Source organism: Pinus tabuliformis, chromosome J (assembly GCF_031772625.1).
Source record: "Pinus tabuliformis cultivar Carrire ecotype Pingquan chromosome J, CPIR1, whole genome shotgun sequence".
Taxonomy (NCBI): Eukaryota; Viridiplantae; Streptophyta; class Pinopsida; order Pinales; family Pinaceae; genus Pinus; species Pinus tabuliformis.
The window spans coordinates 692329038-692350085 of NC_142295.1; the positions used below are offsets into that span (position 1 = coordinate 692329038).

Below are 21048 nucleotides of genomic sequence, written 5' to 3' on the forward strand. Positions count from 1 at the left end.
TAAAAACACTAATTATTTTGACAGCGTGGGAATGAAAAACAACCCCCCAGATATAAATTTAGTAACCTAACTAAAACAGTGCTCACAAATAATGAACCGACATATCAGATCAAGCCATGTTAGTGATGTCTTAAAGGAAGTTCATGTTTGTCACGAATATTTTGAAAATACAGTAAATCGTTGGAGTTAATCAGAATCAAATAGCTAGTTGCAAAATTTTCCATATAAATAAAAAAACACGTTGTGCATAATTGCCCTTCATCCAAACAGACAAGTCTTGCATTAGCTAATCCTGTGTTTGACCTTTGAGTTGAGGCAAAGTAAAAAGTTTCTCATGGCGCAAATATATCTCTATGCAGCTATTGCAAACATGAGTCAACATAGAGCAAACTGAGCATACTGTTTCTATTTGTTGAAGGGCAACTTCCAATAGTCAATAACTATCTAAATTCAAGTACCATTAGTTAAATTGGGATCTCACCGGAATTTCCATGGAGCCCAAAATGTTAGTCAAACATTGAAGCAATGATTAGCCAAACACTGCTACGATATATGCACAGGTCTGCATTAATGATTGAAATCCCATATTAAATTACATTTGCATTTATAAAGCTTTAAACAAAACTAAATGCCACTTACTGTTAGCATAACTCAAGATTGCCTCCTTGAAAATACTATAAAAAAAATGCCTTCAAGAGCAGCTTATGCAAACAAGCTTATATAAATCTGTGACCCTTAAGAGGTACACAAACTACCATATCCTACTTCCTGAACTTTTCAAAATTTATGCAAAAACACAAAACATGAAAAGTAAAGACAGAATTTAATTTTCTGGTGCAGTGTTATTTAACCTTTTTTCCCCCATATTCAGACTTTTTGAGACTTGCTTGCATCAAGAAACCAACCTAGTTATGTGAATTTGGATTAGCTTGGAATGGAAGACAAAATGGCAGGTAATTCCACTGAAAAATTACAATTTAGAAAAGTAATGAGCATAAGATTCAAACAATGTCCACAACCACCAAGCATCACACATGCCAAGGATCACCAGTAAGGTGACAAAACTCAAATGCAAGGAAGGATTAAACAAATGATTATTTTAGAAGTGATCTTGCTAAATGTTCCCGTGCAGATGCAAGTGCTTGAGATATAGTCTGCAAGGCCAAATATACTTGAAATTAGACCATTGCATTACAGCTAATGCTGACAAATCTTTTAGAAGTAAATGCATTGCAATTTGTTAAGGCAATAATGATAAAATATTTGTGAGAACGATCAGGAAAGGTAGGGAGCATAAGGACCTGCTCAGATAGGGGTGCGCCTCCACCATCAGCGCCATGGGTCACCACTTTTCCAGCAATTACACTTGCTTCAGTCTCCAGAATGATTCTGAAAGTTAAATACATAATAAGAAACATGATAAAGTTAAAATAAATAATAAGGAACGTGATATTAGAGAACTTCACTGGATTATACTGTTATATCAAATGTATTCTTCCAAGCATAACTAAAAACTTCAATGTCGTTTAATAAACTTGAATGACATCATAACCATTTTCGAAATACGAGCATCCACTAAATAACATGTACAGTTGTCAGTAACAGAGCTGTAACAAGGAAATACGACCTTTGAAAAAGCATACAATCCACAAAACTATCAAGAATCAGCATATCATTCTTTCTTCCTTGTGCCCCCGAGTTTGTTGGACTCCGCAATCAGATGTATCTTACTCTTAATTCCAAATTCCCACAATAAAAACAAACTTTTTAAAGTGACACTTCCATAAACTATATAATAATCTACTTGGTCATCTGTTAGTCACTATTGTACTTATTCCATGGTTTAGTGAAGCACACATCCTTTACATCTTCTGGGGGAAACACCACTGTACAAATCAGGGAGAATTAAATGGAGAGATCGAGGTAGGACATACCCCCCATCAACAATCTCGTCAAGACAAAGAAGGATGAGATCTAAATTCTCAAGAGCTGTTCTTTTCTCCACATTGCTCCTGGAAAATTAGCCAAACAGTGGTACAGCCAAAAAACTGAGAAATAATTTCAAATAAACAACGGTGAAAAGACAGAAACAAATTGTGTACCATTGACATGGTTTTGAGAGTGGATATATGTATCTACTATCAAAGCAATAATGGTAACAAAAGTCAATACGAGATAAAGCAACCAACAGTAGGAGCCTTTGGAGACAAACCTGAGAAGAAGCGCAACCGCATCAAAGAAGCCTTGAAGAACTGTAGCCAAAATAAGCTCATTCTCATCATCACCACCAGTGACATAGAAATGTAGATCAGAGATGAACTTATAGACGACAACAAAGCTATCGAACATGCCAATTTCCGCTGCAAAATAGGAAATGTCATGCATCACTAAAGGACCCTAGGAAAGATTATCTACAAAAATAATATCAGATGTTTATTTTCAATTCTTCCACTAAGCATATAGATTTTAACACACTTCTAATCTAATACATTATCAAAGCACAAAATTAGAAGCTTTAAATAAGATCGTAGCAAAGGTCTTCGTCCCAATGATGGAACAAGTCAGAAAATGTAAGATGCCAAATTTATGTCTTGGAATTGACTCCCACCAATTTCAAAATAATGTTCAGAAAACTTATAATCAATATCAATTTAACAGTCATAAATGCTATATTCAAAATTATAATGAAAATAGTATGCAAGAATAAAATAAAATTGATGAAAGTTTTCTATTATATCAATGTATTTGCATGGGTTTAAAACTCGTAGAATACTATAAGAATACAAGTTAAGTTAGCTGCATCCCAGCAGCCAGCCCAAAATATTAGTACTCTTGAGTCTTCAGAAGTATACTGTATATTTAATAATTTCAAACAAGAATTGTGAAAGAAAAATTAACAGAATCAACAATAGAAATAAGCTTAGAGCTAGACTATTCCCTAATGCTTGGCATATTCACTCATGGCAACACAAACATTTCTCACAAACACATAAATATGCACACGCACACGTACTAGTATGGACTTGTGTCAACTAATTGAGGCAATAGAATACACAATGTATGCAATTCATTATATGTTTAAGATTGATCATCCTTTTAGGGCTGGACAGCTCTTGTTATGCAGGGCTTTTAGGCATTGTGGACCAGTACAACATATACCTTGCAGGCCCACATGGCTTATGCCATGAGGGCTTGCATAGATCATTACTTCCAAGCCCACAAGGTGAGCCCACAGGAAGGAAAGGTGGAACCAAGTGGACAAATTATTGCAAGAATATATTTGTTTTTTTTCATGTAACAAAGCAGCCCTCCAGCCAATAGGCAAGGGTAAGATATTCCATAGGGCTCAAAGTATTAAATTATGGTATGTTCTATGCTTAGAGCAGTTTACTTCTTTTACATTTTATTAGCCACTGATTAGCAATCACAACATAAACTAAAGTGCAGATAGAACATTAAACGATTGACAGAAAACAAGACAAGACAAGAGACACAAGATGTGGCGGCTAGCCAGGGACAAACCCCAATGTGGGGAAACCCTTTGATCAAATCTTCTTTTATCTTCAATAGTTCAGCACAGAGAGAGATAGTACAATATCACTAATCAGTGATTTACAACAACAGTAATGAAACCCTTGGACAGCAATAGTAAAAGTGATCAATCAGCTCCCAAAATGTCTTCAAGACAACCTAGGAGAACTCGGTCTCCAACAGAGGTAGTGGCAGCCCAAAACAGTCAAGGTAAGATGGTCAAAACAGCAGTGCATGCTACAGCATACTGCAGCCAGCCCTAACCAGATAACGCAGTCATAAATGTGCCCTTAAACAGTCAACGCAGACCTGTTCAGCACTTCGGCTAGCCTAGGAGAGGCTGCCCACACAAGGCCGCAGTCAATGGAGGCAATGTGCTGGTCAACGCAGGCCTAAACCATTTGCTGCACCTTCCTGCGTCCTTGCTGCCCTAGCTGCGTCCTCCTCCAATGCTGCCCTAGCTGCGTCCTCTTTCCCACGCTGCCCTAGCTGCGTCCTTCTCTTTCCACGCTGCCCTAGCTGCGTCCTCTCTCCTTCGTATACCCAAGAGACAATGGAAGAGATGAGAGGTAAGATGAGTTGAGATAATGACTCAACCTCTCCTCTATTTATATGCAACGCTGGGTAAGAGTGCCACACACTTAACTGCTAGCAAACCTTGACAATTTGTCAAGTAATTATTAATAAATTCATATCTCCATAAATACTTGTCGGAATTGGATGATCTTTAGATCAATCCTACACCTCTCGACAAGAGGAATCTAGGAAAAATATCAGCTGCCATAAATGAAGTGACCCACATGGATTTTGGCCCTAGTTGCCAATTTTAACACTCCCTCTCAACTAGGGAGAACTCCATCTGCAATCCGTCTGACCGTCGCTACTATCCCAACCATCAAATGCACTGCCCTGCATAGCTTGGCCCTACTCTGCTCTGCTCGAACTATGAAGAAGAAATGATCGAGGATGTATCATATCATCCTCCACTGACCCGAAGTCAGTCTCAGAGTGTGTCATACCACTCTCACTGATCCCAGACCAGTATCATTGATCCCAGATCAATGGAGGTCATCCTAGCATAGGGAGTACAGTAGATATAACGATGTGCCCATCGGTAGTACTACTATGGTCCCTAACCCCATTTCCCTGCTCATTGATCAAATGAGAAGTCCTTCCCATAAGTCCCAGACTGCATGGGTAGGATGCCTCAGCAAGAGAACTAATCATCCTATCCACAGGAGAACAAATCATCCTATCCAACAGTCACCACAGAAGAACTAATCATCCTGGCCCACAGGAGAACTAATCATCATGTTCCACAGTTGCCACAGAGAACTAATCATCCTGGCCCATAGGAGAACTAATCATCCTGTTCCACAGTTGCCACGGAGAACTAATCATCCTGGCCCATAGGAGAACTAATCATCCTGTTCCACAGTCGCCATGGGGTATCACAGGGGAAGGTTGAACGTTTCACCCTACACATAGTGCACCACCAGGGGATGGTGAGTCGCCCTGTGGTTGCATGTCGCTCCAAGAAGTACCCCGCACCCCCTGGAGCTCCCAGAGCTCAATACATCATACTCGACCCTCATAAGAGGGTCTCTGAACAACACCATGTCGTTCTCAGAAAGTCAAGAATTTGACCTTTCCCAGGGGCTTCGTCAAAATGTCAGCGACTTGTTCATCTGTATCGATATGTTGGAGCCTTATTGCTCCCCGCTGCACCATATCCCGAATATAGAGGTACCTAATATCGATATGCTTGGAGCGATCATGAAATACGGGGTTCTCTGATAAACGAATCCCGCTCAGGTTGTCACACAAGATCACGATGGTATCCAATGTAAATCCAAATAGTTCACTGAAGAGCTTTCGCAACCAGACCGCCTCACAAGAGGCCATACTAGCAGCAATGTACTCTGCCTCGGCGGTGCTCAAGGCCACCGACTTCTGTTTCCTGCTCATCCAAGATATCGAGGCAGATCCCAAAGAGAAACAGCACCCGGAAGTGCTCTTTCGGTCCACCACACTACCTACCCAATCAACATCGCTATATCCAAGTAGTCTCACATCCCCAACAGTGTATCTCAACCCATGAGTGATTGTGCCACAAAGATATCTCAGCAAATTCTTGGCACCAATCCAATGTGTGTGGTGAGGCTCAACCATATGTTGACTCAACGTGTAGACTGCAAAGCATATATCCAGACGGGAGTTCACCAAGAATATCAATGCTCCGACGAGTTGAAGATACTTGGTAGCATTTTGTAAAACAGGTCCGACAGCACTATCGCTTGACTTCTTGAAGTCAAGCTCCATCGGGGTAGTTACGGGCTTGCAGTCCACCATACCGAATCTCTCCAATATCTTTACCACATATTTTCCTTGAGATAGGAAAATCTAACTTCTGCCAGACTTCTAGTCCTAGGAAATAGTGCATCAATCCTCGGTCCTTCATCTCAAACTCAGAAGCCAACTCCCTCTTACATTCGTGAATGAGAGTCTGCCCCTGTTAAAAAGAGGTCGTCAACGTACAACACCAGTATGAGAGGACTGTCATCTTCAACCTTAAAGTAAAGGTTAGGGTCGGCGTCACTCCTAATGAATCCCAGCTTCATCAAGTAGCTATCGATCCTTTCATACCATGCTCGAGGTGCTTGCTTGAGCCCATAGAGGGCCTTCTTCAACCTGCACACATGAGATTCTCGATCATGAATCTCAAATCCTTCGGGTTGCTCCACATAGACTTCCTCTTTGATCGAACCATGCAAGAACGCAGTCTTGACATCCATCTGATGTAGGTCCCATCCTTGCGAAGCAGCGAAGGCTATGATCGAGCGAATGGTGGTATATCGGGCAACAGGTGCAAATATCTCGTCATAGTCCATACCTTCCTTCTGAGAGAAGCCACGAGCGACAAAACGAGCCTTATACTTTTCTGCACTTCCATCAACTGCATGCTTTATCTTGTAAAGCCATTTTGAAGTGACAACGGCTTTGTCCTGGGGTCTAGGGACCACATCCCAGACATCGTTTTTCATGATGGACTCATATTCCTCAGTCATAGCATCTTTCCATACTTGATGCTTGACAGCGTCTGTGAATGACGAACGCTCATTTTGGATGATCGTGCTCATGATGGTCAAGTATCCCTGACACCTGGTCAGCTTCTTGCTTTCCCAGAAGGTTCCCCTGGGTGCAACATGCCCTTCAGCATCATCAAGTGTCCCCCTGAGCCATGAAGGCCTCTTCCTAGAAGAGGAGGGCTCTTGCAGAAGGGGATCAATAGGATCCATAGGTTCTTCCACATCGGGCATCGCCTCATCTTCCTTTTCCTTTGATTCCCTGGTGTCAGCTTCTTTAGATCCCCTTAGAGTAGGAAGATTGTCAACATTCCTAAGAGCCATATCTTCGTCAAAGGTGACATCATGGCTAATCTCGACTTCCCTTTGACCAGCCACATAGATTCTATAGCCCTTAGTATTCTCGCTATAGCCCACGAAGATTCCTTTCTTTCCACATGCACCCAATTTATTCCTTTTCTCCTTCGGCACATGAAAATATACAAGACTTCCAAAAATTCTAAAATGAGATACGTCAGGTTTCTTACCAGTGAACATCTCTTCGGGAGTCTTGGAACCCAATGCTTGATGAGGGCATCGATTTTGTACATATAAAGCGGTATTTGCAGCTTCGGCCCATATAAACTTTGGAAGTCTTTGATCATGGAGCATAGCACGGACAGCTTCCACAATCGCATGATTTTTCCTTTCTGCCACACCATTCTGCTCAGGAGTATATGGTGTAGAAGTCTCCCTCTTAATGTCAGCCTCATTGCAAAAGTCATGAAACTCATTGGATTCATATTCAGTCCCATTATCAGTCCTTAAGATCTTGATCTTCTTTTCCGTTTGATTCTCGATCAAGGCTTTGAAGTGACGAAACCAAGAGAACACTTCATCCTTCTTTTTCAAGAAGTATATCCAAGTCTTGCGTGAATAATCATCTGTAAAAGTGAGGTAATATAAATATCCTCCCAAGGAGTTCACAGGCATCATATCGAATATGTCTGAGTGAACCAACTGTAATGTATCAGAGGTCTTGCTTTCGCTTGAGGGGAATGGTCCCCTTTTGAGCTTTCCTTCGGCACATCCCAGACATACACCTTCTTGCTCTACTCGAAACTCGGGCATCCCTGTCACCATTTGTCTTGCATCGGGTAGAGCTTTATAATGAAGGTGAGCAAACCTCCGATGCCATAGTTCGGACTAAAGAGATGTGTCACAAGACATGACACCCAGCGGACTTCCTCCGACCTGATATAATGAATCAACTCGAAACCCAAGAGTGAAAGCATCTTTAAAGTTCTTTTTCCATACACGTACCTTGCCATCAAAGAAGGCCACCTTGTAGCCTTTGTCTTCCATTGCCGAAATGGACACCAAGTTCTTTTTGAGATCAGGTACATATAATACATCTTGTAAATGAATTGTATTTCCCTGATTCAATTGAAGAGTGACATTCCCTACGCCTTTCACGGGATATTTTGAGTTGTCCCCAAGAACAATTTCCAGGTTGGTCTCCTTCTCTATCAGATTAGAGAGAGCTTCTTTGTAACTAGTGAAGTGCCTTGAGGCACCACTATCAATAAGCCAATTTCCCAACGAATCCGAGGGAGCAGTAGTAGAGAGGGTCGCTGGTAGATAATATTCATCTTGCTTATTGTTAACAACATTAGATTCATACCTGGAGTTTCTTGCCTTCTTGAAGGGTTGTCCTCTTCCTTGATTTCCGGCATTTCTTTTACCTCTGCCATTTGACCTGCCATTCCTTTGATTTCCTTGAGAGTGATTTTGATCATCGTCTAGGTGTGAGTCCCTTTTATGGAGGCTCAACAATTGTGCCTCTCACATGGTCCAACACTTCCTGCTCTTCTAATGTTAAATCGAGGGACATCTTCCATCCGTGATAGTCAAACTTCTCACGGAGTTTGTCTTCAGCAGGGAAGTGTGCTGAGGACCCCATGATTTATTTAAGATAGCGTTGCCAACCTTCTCTTCGGTGATTGCTCTTGCTCTTGCTCTTGCTTGGGCTTTGTCTTCACCTCAGCTCTGATACCATGTTAAATTATGGTATGTTCTATGCTTAGAGAAGTTTACTTCTTTTACTTTTTATTAGCCACTGATTAGCAATCACAACATAAAGAAAAGTGCAGATAGAACATTAAACGATTAACAGAAAACAAGACAAGACAAGAGACACAAGATGTGGTGGCTAGCCAGGAACAAACCCAATGTGGGCAAACCCTTTGATCAAATCTTCTTTTATCTTCAATAGTTCAGCAAAGAGAGAGAGAGAGATAATACAATATCAATAATCAGTGATTTACAACAGCAGTAATGAAACCCTTGGACAGCAATAGTAAAAGTGATCAATCAGCTCCCAAAATGTCTTCAAGACAACCTAGGAGAACTCGGTCTCCAACAGAGGTAGTGGCAGCCCAAAACAGTCAAGGTAAGATGGTCAAAACAGCAGTGCATGCTACAGCATACTGCAGCCAGCCCTAACCAGATAACGCAGTCATAAATGCGCCCTTAAACAGTCAACAAAGACCTGTTCAGCACTTCGGCTAGCCTAGGAGAGGCTGCCCACACAAGGCCGCAGTCAATGGAGGCAATGTGCTGGTCAACGAGGCCTAAACCATTTGTTGCACGTTCCTGCGTCCTTGCTGCCCTAGCTGCGTCCTCCTCCCATGCTGCCCTAGATGAGTCCTCTTTCCCATGCTGCCCTAGCTGCGTCCTCCTCCCATGCTGCCCTAGATGAGTCCTCTTTCCCATGCTGCCCTAGCTGCGTCCTCTCCACGCTGCCCTAGCTGCTTCCTCTCTCCTTCGTATACCCAAGAGACAATGGAAGAGATGAGAGGTAAGATGAGTTGAGATAATCACTCAACCTCTCCTCTATTTATATGCAACACTGGGTAAGAGTGCCACACACTTAACCGCTGGCCGACCTTGACAATTTGTCAAGTAATTACTAATAAATTCATATCTCCATAAATACTTGTCAGAATTGGATGACCTTTAGATCAATCCTACACCTCTTGACAAGAGGAATCTAGGAAAAATATCAGCTGCCATAGATGAGGTGACACACGTGGAGTTTGGCCCTAGTTGTCAATTTTAACACAAAGCCATAGAAAGAAAATTGCTCAAAGTAATGAGCTCAACATGTCACTTGCGGAAAATGTACCTAGGTAGGGAGGATAACAATAATTCGTCCCAACCAGTCCACATGGGGTAGCTCAAGTGGCAAGGGCCGTGGAAATGAAGTCTCACCGAACCGGAAGTCTTGGGTTCAAATCTTGGGCTACCCCTCCCCCGTAGAGGGGTACATAATGGACATGTAAATCAGAGAGTCCCGCCCCAGCTTACAAAAAAAAAACAATAATTCGTCCCAACCACCCTAGATAAGCCCAATTGACAAGCATTGATTTGTTCTTATATATGCATGTATTTAGATGTGTATATGGATTTACATGTTATGATATATATACACTAACATGGAACCATGTCAAGTAGCTTTCACAATAAAGTATATGGTATATATAAGTTTTTTTGGGTATATGTAAGTTTTAGAAAAAAGAAATAAAGGTCATTTGTGTATCATTGGACTGATTGTGCTGAGAGGCACTCTCTAGCCCAGTTTGGAAGAGATGTTGTAATGTTATGTAAAGATTTTGACTCATACAAAATAAAATAAAATAAAAATAAAAAATAAAATTAATAATTTACCGTTGGAGGTTTTTGGGCTCCAGGTTTTGACAGCTCATGGTTTTGCCCATGGTATTTTTCCATAGTATTTGCTATGATGAAGCCTATTTAAAGGCTTGAGAAAATCCATTATGGAATGCAAGAGTACCAGTTTAGATCCATCTTAACTCCAGACTTGATCCCTCGGCGCTTGGTAGATCCGAATTTAAGATGGATCTAGAGTCTAGACTGGTCTCTATTCTTTTTCAGCATTTACTGGTTATGCAGTGTAGGTGCTTTGGGCTTTGTTGGTGTGCCCTCAAAATCCTCAACATTGGTATGTTGTTGAATTAATCTTTAAAATTATTAATCGAATTCTAAATAATGAAAAGAGACCCTGGAGAATGGGAAGAATGTGCCCATGAGACAGATGGGCTGCCCCAGGGAGAGATATTATATGCCCACAGGCTTAAATTTGTCATTATCATCCATATTTGAAAAAAGGGCAAATAATAAATGTACAGACATTGATGGCAAAAGAATACTAAAGGTAATACCTAAACATATTATAAATATAAGGGGGTTTCTCCCTTAAAGGGACATCGATACTTCTTCACTCAAAGAGCTGGGGTTTGCATTTAGGTACGGGTACGGTTAGTCACAGGGCCGTTTCAGAGAAGAATCAAAGGATCTAAAGGTCAAGAATCTCATTGTGGACAGATAACTTGACAAGTGAACCTTCACAAGGCAGTTAACCTCATTTCTACAGCTGAGAGACAATCAGTTTTAAGTTTTAACCCAGATTTAAGTTGACAGTGTTGCAAATTCTGAGTTGCACCAGGTACAAGTGTTCTCACGTTAAACTCGTCTTTTATTTTGTTTGATCCAAGGTTTGTCAGACCAAAAAGAGCAATCTCATAGGCTATTATGTCCTCGTAGTAAAATTCAACTCACAATACAGGTAATGGTTGCCATGAATTATATGAATAGTTGTTATGTATTAATTGAAGGGGCTGTTACGATACTATGCACTGGTGTTATGATTGAGATGACCCATACTAGATTCTTAATCAAATTGGGAAGGTAATGCAATCTTGTCACTAAAAATTGCATGTATGGATGCTTGGCAGGAGTCAAAAACCCAACAAAGCCAATATATGGCCATGGCTGAGTACTGTTGTGCATAATGTCGATAAGAGATGTATTGGGAATAAAAGACATGAAAATCTGAGACACTTATGATGGTTCTACATAGTACAAACCTCCCTATCTGGTGTGTCGGACCTGTACTTGGTCTGCTGTGGAGTTTATTTCAGATGTCTTATCTTGTGTCGAAGAGTTGGACATGATAGTTTGGCCATCCATCTTGGAGGTCCTCCATGATATCACAGGTCCTACCCATGGTTAGCATTAACTTTAATTGGCATAAGAACTTATATTTGGGGTTATAAGGAGCTTGATCACAAAGGAAATATCCCATTAAGGAATGGAAGGAATGGGATTGTCTTTCTAGGTTGTGGGTGCCAATTTGTGTCCTTGGAATGGTAATTTGTAGACACACTCATCCACTTCAAAAGCAATGCCAAGGATGCAAAGAGAGGTGACTTCATGGCCAAGAGGGTGGTGGGTTGTGGAGGCACAAAGTGAGCTATTCCCCTTGAGGGAACGTTCATTGTTGTCAAATGCCTCTGACAATAACGAGTTTGATTTATGCTCCTCCTATAAAAGATTTTAGTTGGCGATATCTCCTGTTTCTGACAATAAAGGCTTTCTGGGACAAGAACAAAAAACTTAGCCATTGCATTCCTATTAGAATTCAGTAGGAATTTCACTCTAGCATTTCCTTCATAGATGGCATGACAATGAGGATCCTAAAATGTCAAGCTCATGGTAGAGTCTTCAAGCACTCAATATACCACTGTTGATAATATCAGCGATATTGGCAAAACGATACGTCGCCGAGAAAATATCGCCATATTTTGAAAATATCGGCTATGTTTAAAAATTTGAAAAAATTGATTTTTTATGCTTGCCGATATTTTCGCCGAAATTGCCGATAAGATGTTTTCTGGACCCTCGCCGATATTTTGCCGATACCGATATTATCAACACTGACTAATGAATAAGAGGTTTCAGTTGAGGATGTTTTAGAAAGGCTACTGGAGGAAAATGAATTCTTTCAAAAAATCAAAGAGGACCCTGAACAAGATAATTCTCTCCATTTTAACGTACAGAATCAAGAATTGACAAGAGTGACAATGAAAAGACAACCATAAGGTAGATGAATAAATAAACCAACTAGGGAAAATGTTCAGAAGAGAACCCTCAGATATATATGCACTGGTAATTGCACAAGGTGGTCAAAATCCCCCCTGATAAGTCTTCCAGTAAAAAAGGGAGGTATGTAAAGGAAATCATTTTTTCTGGAGTATAATGCTAAGGAACTCGGAATACTTTTATGGCACGGTTATGCGATGTTGAAGCCTATTTTGATGCTCATCACCTAGTTATCATAATTGGCCAGTCCAGACTCGCCAGTTCCAACCTAAACCAGTCCCCATCCCACCAGATCCACCCACATTCCAATTTCGCCTAAAAGAACATAAATATTAAAGGAAAGAAAAATTAATCACCCATCCCAAGCCCTAAGTTATTGTTATATAATGATACACCCTCAATTTGCCTCACACATTTATCATTGATCGTTGAGAGCATTTGGAGATCGTGGAACCGTTGTGAGTAGAGTTGATTGGAACAATCTTGGGGCTGATTTGGCACTGTTTGTGGCCTGCCTGCAGTGGATTTGGCATCTAATTAGTGGTCTACATATCATCTACAAAATTGGAGATTTTAGACCAGATTGTTGTGCCCATTTGAAGGCATGTCAAGACTATTTCAAACCCTCATTCTGTTTCTCATGAAATCGCAGATATATATGCACTGGTAATTGCACAAGGTGGTCAAAATCCCCCCTGATAAGTCTTCCAGTAAAAAAGGGAGGTATGTAAAGGAAATCATTTTTTCTGGAGTATAATGCTAAGGAACTCGGAATACTTTTATGGCACGGTTATGCGATGTTGAAGCCTATTTTGATGCTCATCACCATAGTTATCATAATTGGCCAGTCCAAACTCGCCAGTTCCAACCTAAACCAGTCCCCATCCCACCAGATCCACCCACATTCCAATTTCGCCTAAAAGAACATAAATATTAAAGGAAAGAAAAATTAATCACCCATCCCAAGCCCTAAGTTATTGTTATATAATGATACACCCTCAATTTGCCTCACACATTTATCATTGATCGTTGAGAGCATTTGGAGATCGTGGAACCGTTGTGAGCAGAGTTGATTGGAACAATCTTGGGGCTGATTTGGCACTGTTTGTGGCCTGCCTGCAGTGGATTTGGCATCTAATTAGTGGTCTACATATCATCTACAAAATTGGAGATTTTAGACCAGATTGTTGTGCCCATTTGAAGGCATGTCAAGACTATTTCAAACCCTCATTCTGTTTCTCATGAAATCGCAGTTTTATATTTTAGCAAATAAAAAATGTTAGGTTTCGCATTTCCAGATTTGTTTTCCATTTAAGACATTATCATGGGTCCCAAGAATGTGAAAGACCCTACATGGACACACTGAAGAGGTTGATGAGAAAAAAATTTGCAAATACTGTAAGAAGGAACTAAAAGGGGGGAGGATTCATAGAATTAAAGAACACATAGCTAGCATACGAGGGAAAGTTAAACCATGCCTGATGATGACCCAGATATTAAATAGGAAATGCTTCTCTCTATTGAGGAATATTCGGCAGAGACGGCCAAGAAAGAAAAGATTGAAGCCAAGCGGAGAATGTATTGTTCTAGGGCAAATTTTCCCTTAAAAATTTTATGTTTATCTAGGGCTTCCAATAAAACATAAACGATTATATGACAGCAGTGTACATTGAAGCATTCATGTATATAACAGTGGGCAATATAGCGACATGATTCTTTAATAATCCACCGTAAATAAATAACAGTAAGATTCTTCAGTCACATAATAAGCTAGAGCTAACTGTCCAACAACAGCACTGAATGTGTACAATAATCCACCCAACCTGATACACTAACCAATCCAATTATGTTATACTGATCTGTTGTTCTTCTAAGCCTACTGCAACAGGAGCCCAAATTTACTTGAGAACAACTGTAAATCTGGACAGTAACTTCACCAGGAATCAGCTGCTTTTTCTGAGGTCACCTGCAGCCCTAAAGAGTACTCGCTGGCCTAGGACAGGCTTAATTGACTTCACTGTTCATTGGAATGGTTACCAAAGTGTTTGGGTTGATTCAGCTATCTTGGGATACCCATACAGAAAATTCGGCCCTGTGGCCGCTGTTGCCCTGCGGCCTCCAAACCTCGCTGCTTCTGTTGGGTTTATGACTTGAAACAGACCTCAACTGTGCCTTTGCTAACCTCAAATCAACATAACTGCTCCAAGAAAATTGTTGTGCCAAAACAAGGAAAATAGGTGTCCCTGGTATTATGCTACTCATAGTCATCAATCATGGCCTCTAAAAGGCTCCCATGTTGTTGAACCAACCAACCCACAGGTCTCACTATGCCTTCCTCATCTTGTGTTTGCTTACAAGCATATTTCGTTGAGACTTTATTTGGAAAACTCTGTTGTACTGAAAGTTTGATATCTATTTCATGCTCAATGCTTCCTCCTGACTCATATCTTTCTGAGGGTTGATGTCCTCTGTTTGCCATCTCAAAATGGTCACAAATAGCTTCATTAGCCAGTGTTCATATATTTGGCTCATGCAAAGAGGGCCCCTCATCTGGTGACAGCCATTTACGGTATAGTTTTCTAGCTAGCTGCTCTTCAATCAGATTGTTTTTATTGGACGAGGAAAGGGACACTTCTTGCCTTCAACCTTTGTTGACTGGGATAGACGTATTTTCAAAACAATTAGCATTGATTCCAAATATGGCTAGGGTTTTACCTGGTTCCAAATCCTTTGTTAATGCATGAGAATAGGAAGGGGTATTTGTGAGCACAATAGGACTGAGAAGGCTTCTCTACATGTTGACCACTGAAGTGTACCTAAAAGCATTTTTGAAGACTCCATGCCCAAGGATGTATTAGAGGCTTCACATACCATTAGAGTTCACTATATCATCAGAGTTTTTCAACTCTATTTCTTCTTCTCATCTTCTTTTGTTGTACTTAGATTCCACAAGCCCTACGGGGATGATGTAAGGTGATGTTAGTATGATGAGTTGAGTCATGTAACAGGCCTAAGTAACTTGGACCCTTGTCATCAAATAAGTTTACTCTGAGAGATTTTTTTACTTGGTTAATTATTAGGTACTTATAAGGACTTAATATTAATTGAGTTTTTTCCTTCAAGCATAACCCCAAAGCCAGAGTGCGGCTTGATGACAAGGCTTTGGGTGAGTCCTAGTATCTAGAGTCATTGTATATTACCATACTAGATCACTCATAAAAGTTCATGGAATTTGATTAAGTCTAGGGGTCAATTTTTTAATTTTTTAAATTTCTCGCAGGGTGGAAATTTGAATAAAATCTGAATGTAAAATGTAATAAGTGATGCCTAGAGAAGTTGTATGGGATATGTGTGCTCAAAATTACGCCTCTCACCCACAACTTTTTACTATGACGCATTTTTAGTGGTAAAAAATAAGTTCTAGACCCTCAAAACCCATTTTTCCTAAATTTTGTGGAAAATGTGGCAATAAATTAGCCCAACAATTAAATAAATAGAGAAAAATAAATATCCGCACACGCTCAAATGATGTGGAAATGAAGTGAAAATTCATCTAAGGGTCAAAGTTGAGTTACCGAGTGATGTGGACTCTACATAAGCCACAAATCAAGCAAATTGAATTTTTTGTGGAGAAGGCAACGAGTTCCAGTGACAAGGTCCACGATTTGAGGAAGTTAACTTGAGCTTCAAGGAGATATCATGAGTTGACTTGTGATTGTATTAGAGTTTACTTGAGTAAGGTGGAGAGTGGTCTCCTACTACACTTCACTCTCCCACATGTCCTCTCATCTAATTCGAGCTCCCTCATCAAGGATTGTGTGGGCCTCTAAGGAAGAAATCAAGTTTGCCACCTGGGAAATTCGAATTTGCATGAAGGAGCATTGGGATTGTCACCTATTTGTCTTGGGATTGTCATCATTTTCCTTGGGATTGGCTCCCAAGCTTATATATAATAGAGCTAAGGGCTCTCACAAATGTAATGATTGTTACTAGTTATTGTGCTTGCGGAAACGTTGTTGCCTTGTACACTTTCAGAAATATGAATAAAAACTTTACGGTTTTATTCATGAGGTGTTCTTCCTTTTGGAGTGTGATGAATTGTTGATCATTAGTATAATTCCTTTTACTCATGCTTTGATCTAATTTGTTTCCATATGCTCTTGTAGATTTGTTAATGTAGAGCTATCTTGCATTGACATTTGATTTAGAAATATGCTCTAGGTACAGAATGCTCTAGTTGGTTTCAAATAAATCTCTAGAGCTTCTTATAATTGTTTATTGCTAAATTTATATGGAACTAATTCTTGATTGAAGTTTTGTAGAGGGAACGTCTTGTTGGGATCAAAGAATCAAGCGTGAGGAGAAGTCTTTAGAGAGACCAACCCACTCTTAATACATTTTCAAAAGAGCTCTCATTTGTTCTTTGCGCTTTCATAGTCTTATCTTACAAAGTGGTTTTGCAGGGGTTTCGGGACATAACTTGTACACAAGCCAAGTACTTTTAAATTTAAATCACTTTTATTAAACATTGTGCTCCAATTGCTTTCATTTGCTATCTAAGAGTTTAAAATGGCTAATCAAAGAAGAGAGTTTACTCACACTTTTTAGTTTAGTCTTTTGTAAATTATAATTGTACATATACACTTCATCTAGTTGAGTTTTGTCCACAAATATTTTTCTTGTTTTGCAGCCCATATTTACAAGATTTGATAACTCATTTGGAGCAAATTTTTTAGGGACATTTTCTACAAACTCATAACAAGTGTTTGCAGGGCCTATTGGCACGTGATTGGATCATTTCCCAAGAAGGTTGTGAGCATTTGGAGTCCCTTATTTTCTGCAAAGCCAAGTTCATTTGAGAGTTGCACATAAAGCTAGGCAGTGGGCCTCTTAAGGCTGATTTTCCCCTTGTAATTTTCAGATATCGAGGAGGTCTCATTAGCTACTTCGGTTGCCAAATTTTCACATTGTACAATAAGGAGAATCTAGCTCCTATAATTCTGATTGTGTAAAAGTTTCTCCTTCATCCTTTGGGCAGCCATTTAAGGCCTTCTCCTCATTGTAATACCTCTAAAAAATAATCTTCTTGGGCTTGAGGTAGCTTGGGATTCATCCCATGGTATCACACCTCCACATTTAGAAGGAGAACTCTTGTGGGTGGATTAATTTGCATTCTTAACTTCGACAATTTAGTTTCTCTTGCATGCACTTTCCATTTGCTAATACTCATTCACACATGGTAAATTTTGGGAATTAACACAACCTCAAAACTACATCCCATTTACTAAATTAAGTTTGCTACATTTTTTTACTTGAGCTTTGCATCCTTCATTTCATTATTGCTTTGAGCTAAAAGTTAACGTTTTATTTTGAGCTAATCTTTCTTTACATGCAAGCACTTTACATTCTTGGAAAGCTTTGATTTAGTTTATTAATTCATTTCCATTAAGCTTGGTAAATTGTTTCATGACTACTTGAGTACATGCTTCATTTTTGTCACCTTTTGCTACATTGTTACTTTAAGTATTGTTAATATTTCCTTAGAGTAATATATTGTCATTGTCTACTTGAAACAATTTATTTTTCAAACAACTTACTTGCAGCATTTTAATTCACTTGCTCACATTAAGCTACCATTTTTTTTACTTTGAAGTCATTGGTGCAGTTTCACTTTGAGTATTTCCTCATTTATGGAAGCATTGTCATCAAAATTTCAAATTTGGAGAGCAAGTAACTTACATGCATCTCACTTAGGCACGGTTTATTGCTAAATGGCATTTCTAAAATTAACCTCCAACTTAAGTTGGCTGTATAGACTTTAGGGACCCTCCACCCCTATTGATTGTTCATTGTGAGATCCAGATTTCTGAGCGAGGATGAGGTCTGGGGACCAGAGTTCAATTGAAACTTCGTTATAGAATACAACTAATAAAATAAGCCAAGAGCATCTCTACATCACAATTTCACTTCACTTGCAATACAACTCTCCCATATATTTATTTGAGTCATATTTGCAAATATCATCATTTTCTCAAGAAGCATTTGCTTTATAGTGCAAGTATTTGGATCTCTTCCTTTTGCAACAATTAGCGTTTTTGTACTTGGAATATCCTTCATTGGTGCAACTCTATTTCAAGTTATTTCATTTATTTGTTGCTTTGATGATCATTTTGCTCATAAGTAATTGATGTCATTATCTTGTCATGAGTAGTTACTTTCAAGTACCATCTCCTTTATAGTTGCAAATTTGCAATTGATGTTTATATATGCTCATCATGGTCTAACATTTTATTTTGCACGATTGTCTATCATTTGTATCTTGACTTTATTTTTGGGCAAGCTATTGTTATTTACTTGAAGGCACTAGTCTATACTTTGAATATATTATTGAATAATGCTCATATATTATATGCTTGTTAACATCTTGGAGTCAAGTTATTTTTTGATAAGCATCTCTCTCTAACTTTAGTCTCTTAGAAAATTGTTTTTCCTTTATTAACTTTCCATTAGGGACCACCGCCCTTAGCTTTAACTAGGAGAGAACTTAAACAGAAAGAGTTGGGGATAGTTGACAGCCTCATCTCTTAGTTTTGCCACCAAGCCACACCTTGTGGAGTTAAGGGCTTGTTCTCACTAACTTAGGTGTGTGTGCAAGGCAGCAACAACACTACCCATTCATCATTTTTCCAGTGGGTCCATCATTTCAAACATCACAATCATAGTCAACATCACTAACAGCTTCCAAGACTATATTTACAAAACTTTACTCCAATGAATCCTTTTGACCGTTTGGCATCCCAATGTTGGTGCATGCATCGACTACTGCAATATCATCCAACTCGCAAATATTTTGATCAAAAGCCATGTGGTAATCAACCATACTCTGAGTAATTGCTAGAGTGTTTTTCACATTGTAAGCATTCTCATCAACTGCCACTAGGAACCTAATATTGACCTCCCTCTCTTCAACAACCTCATAGGACTCGGCCTTGCAGGCGCTTTCATGACCTGCTAAAATGTCAACAACAGGGCAAACACTTTCATTAATAGTTACAGGAGCATCAGCCTCTCCTACATGACTTGCAAGTGCTTGGGAATTTCCAAGTAATTCGATAGTGTCTGGACAAATTTCACAATGATTTGGTAGGTCCTTGTACTGATCTGTGATTGACAACAAAAAAGCTTTGGAGTACTTTCTCTCTCCAAAACATTTTGTAACTAAACCAGTTGCTTGGTTCACTGTAGTATAAAGCTCAGTTGCATCTTCCCAGTCATCCCCTTCTTTCGGGACTTGCTTCTCAGGCTCTTTTGAAGAAGTCTTACTCTTGACAACATCAGTTACTACTTTGGATCATTCTGGATGGTTCATATCTTCTTGCTTTTCCTTCTGAACCTTATATAAATCACCTATGGGAGCTGCAGCATTTTCCTTACTGAGAAATTCCTTATTTTTCTCCTTCTTGTTCACGACTACCTTAGCAGCGTCACCAATAGTAGTAACATTATTCTCAGTAGAAACATCGGAAGAACTTTTATTCTCCCTTTCTATCAATCTACCTACTAAATCCTACTTACCTTCACTTTCGAAAGGCAAAGATGATACTTGAATTTGGGCAGCCTTTGCACAAATATTATTATTAGTGGTGGATACTCAACTCTTATGATTTATCTAGTGTGTCAATTACCTTCACATTTGTAATTGAACCTTCCCCTTGTACTTTAGCACTATCGTGGTTAACCCTACCTTTGTTGTTGGCACTACCCTCTTGGTTCACACAATTAATCTCAAGATTTCCTCTATTTTCAGACAAATTTGCAAGGAAGGAACTTATCGAATTTCCATCATTGGCTAAATTAGAAACCTCAGATCCTCTAACAATATCGTTGTCCACTTTATCATTGACAACATGACCCATATTACTTTTACCAAAAGAGATATATTTTCCTACCTTTTCACCTGTGTGTCTCTTATCCTCTAATTCATGCACTTAATCAATCTTGGGAGTCGCTTGTGTATCATCCTCTTTTCCATCTGGGGTTTCCATGCCATCCTTCACACCTAATGATGCTACCTGTATACTCTGTTTTTTTGTCTTGGACTTACCATTAGTAACACTTGAATTGTCCTTCCTACAACTAGCCCAAAAATCATTCCAACCCCTCTTGACTGCTTCTTGTTGTGTGCCCTTATTCACCTTAAGAGTCTTGTATGGGGCATTAATTGACCCCGTTGGCTATGATGTCATAAGTGCTTGTGCCCTTAAAGACATTGTCTTTTCTTGAACAAGTTTTTCATTCTTTTTTGGAGGATATAGCCAGGACCAATCTTTCAGGTGTGCCCTTGCCCATGCATCAGCTTCCTTTGATAGGTTCTTGTAGAGCTCGTCAAGCTTCCGCCACGATTCTGCATACACTTTCCCAAAAAATGATTCCAGCTACTTCATCATTAAACAACCTCCACATTGGTAGGAGAGCCAACTCTGATACC

The 21048-nt window shown here is 39.5% G+C and overlaps 1 protein-coding gene across 2 annotated transcripts in view; it reads right to left on the bottom strand.

The window, feature by feature from the left end:
* Positions 1-804: 804 nt before the first annotated feature.
* LOC149228705 (coatomer subunit zeta-2-like) overlaps positions 805-21048 on the bottom strand; it is a 52358-nt gene continuing 32114 nt past the window's right edge. The window contains exons 3-6 of one of the 2 annotated variants that reach the window (XM_089378331.1): positions 2213-2360; positions 1935-2012; positions 1302-1389; positions 805-1154 (exon numbers count right to left, since the gene is read on the bottom strand). In XM_089378331.1, the coding sequence (XP_089234457.1) occupies positions 1095-1154; positions 1302-1389; positions 1935-2012; positions 2213-2360 (374 nt within the window). In that variant the 3' untranslated portion in view covers positions 805-1094. The remainder of the gene's footprint in view (positions 1155-1301; positions 1390-1934; positions 2013-2212; positions 2361-21048) is intronic. The other variant, XM_089378332.1, reaches the window with a different exon arrangement.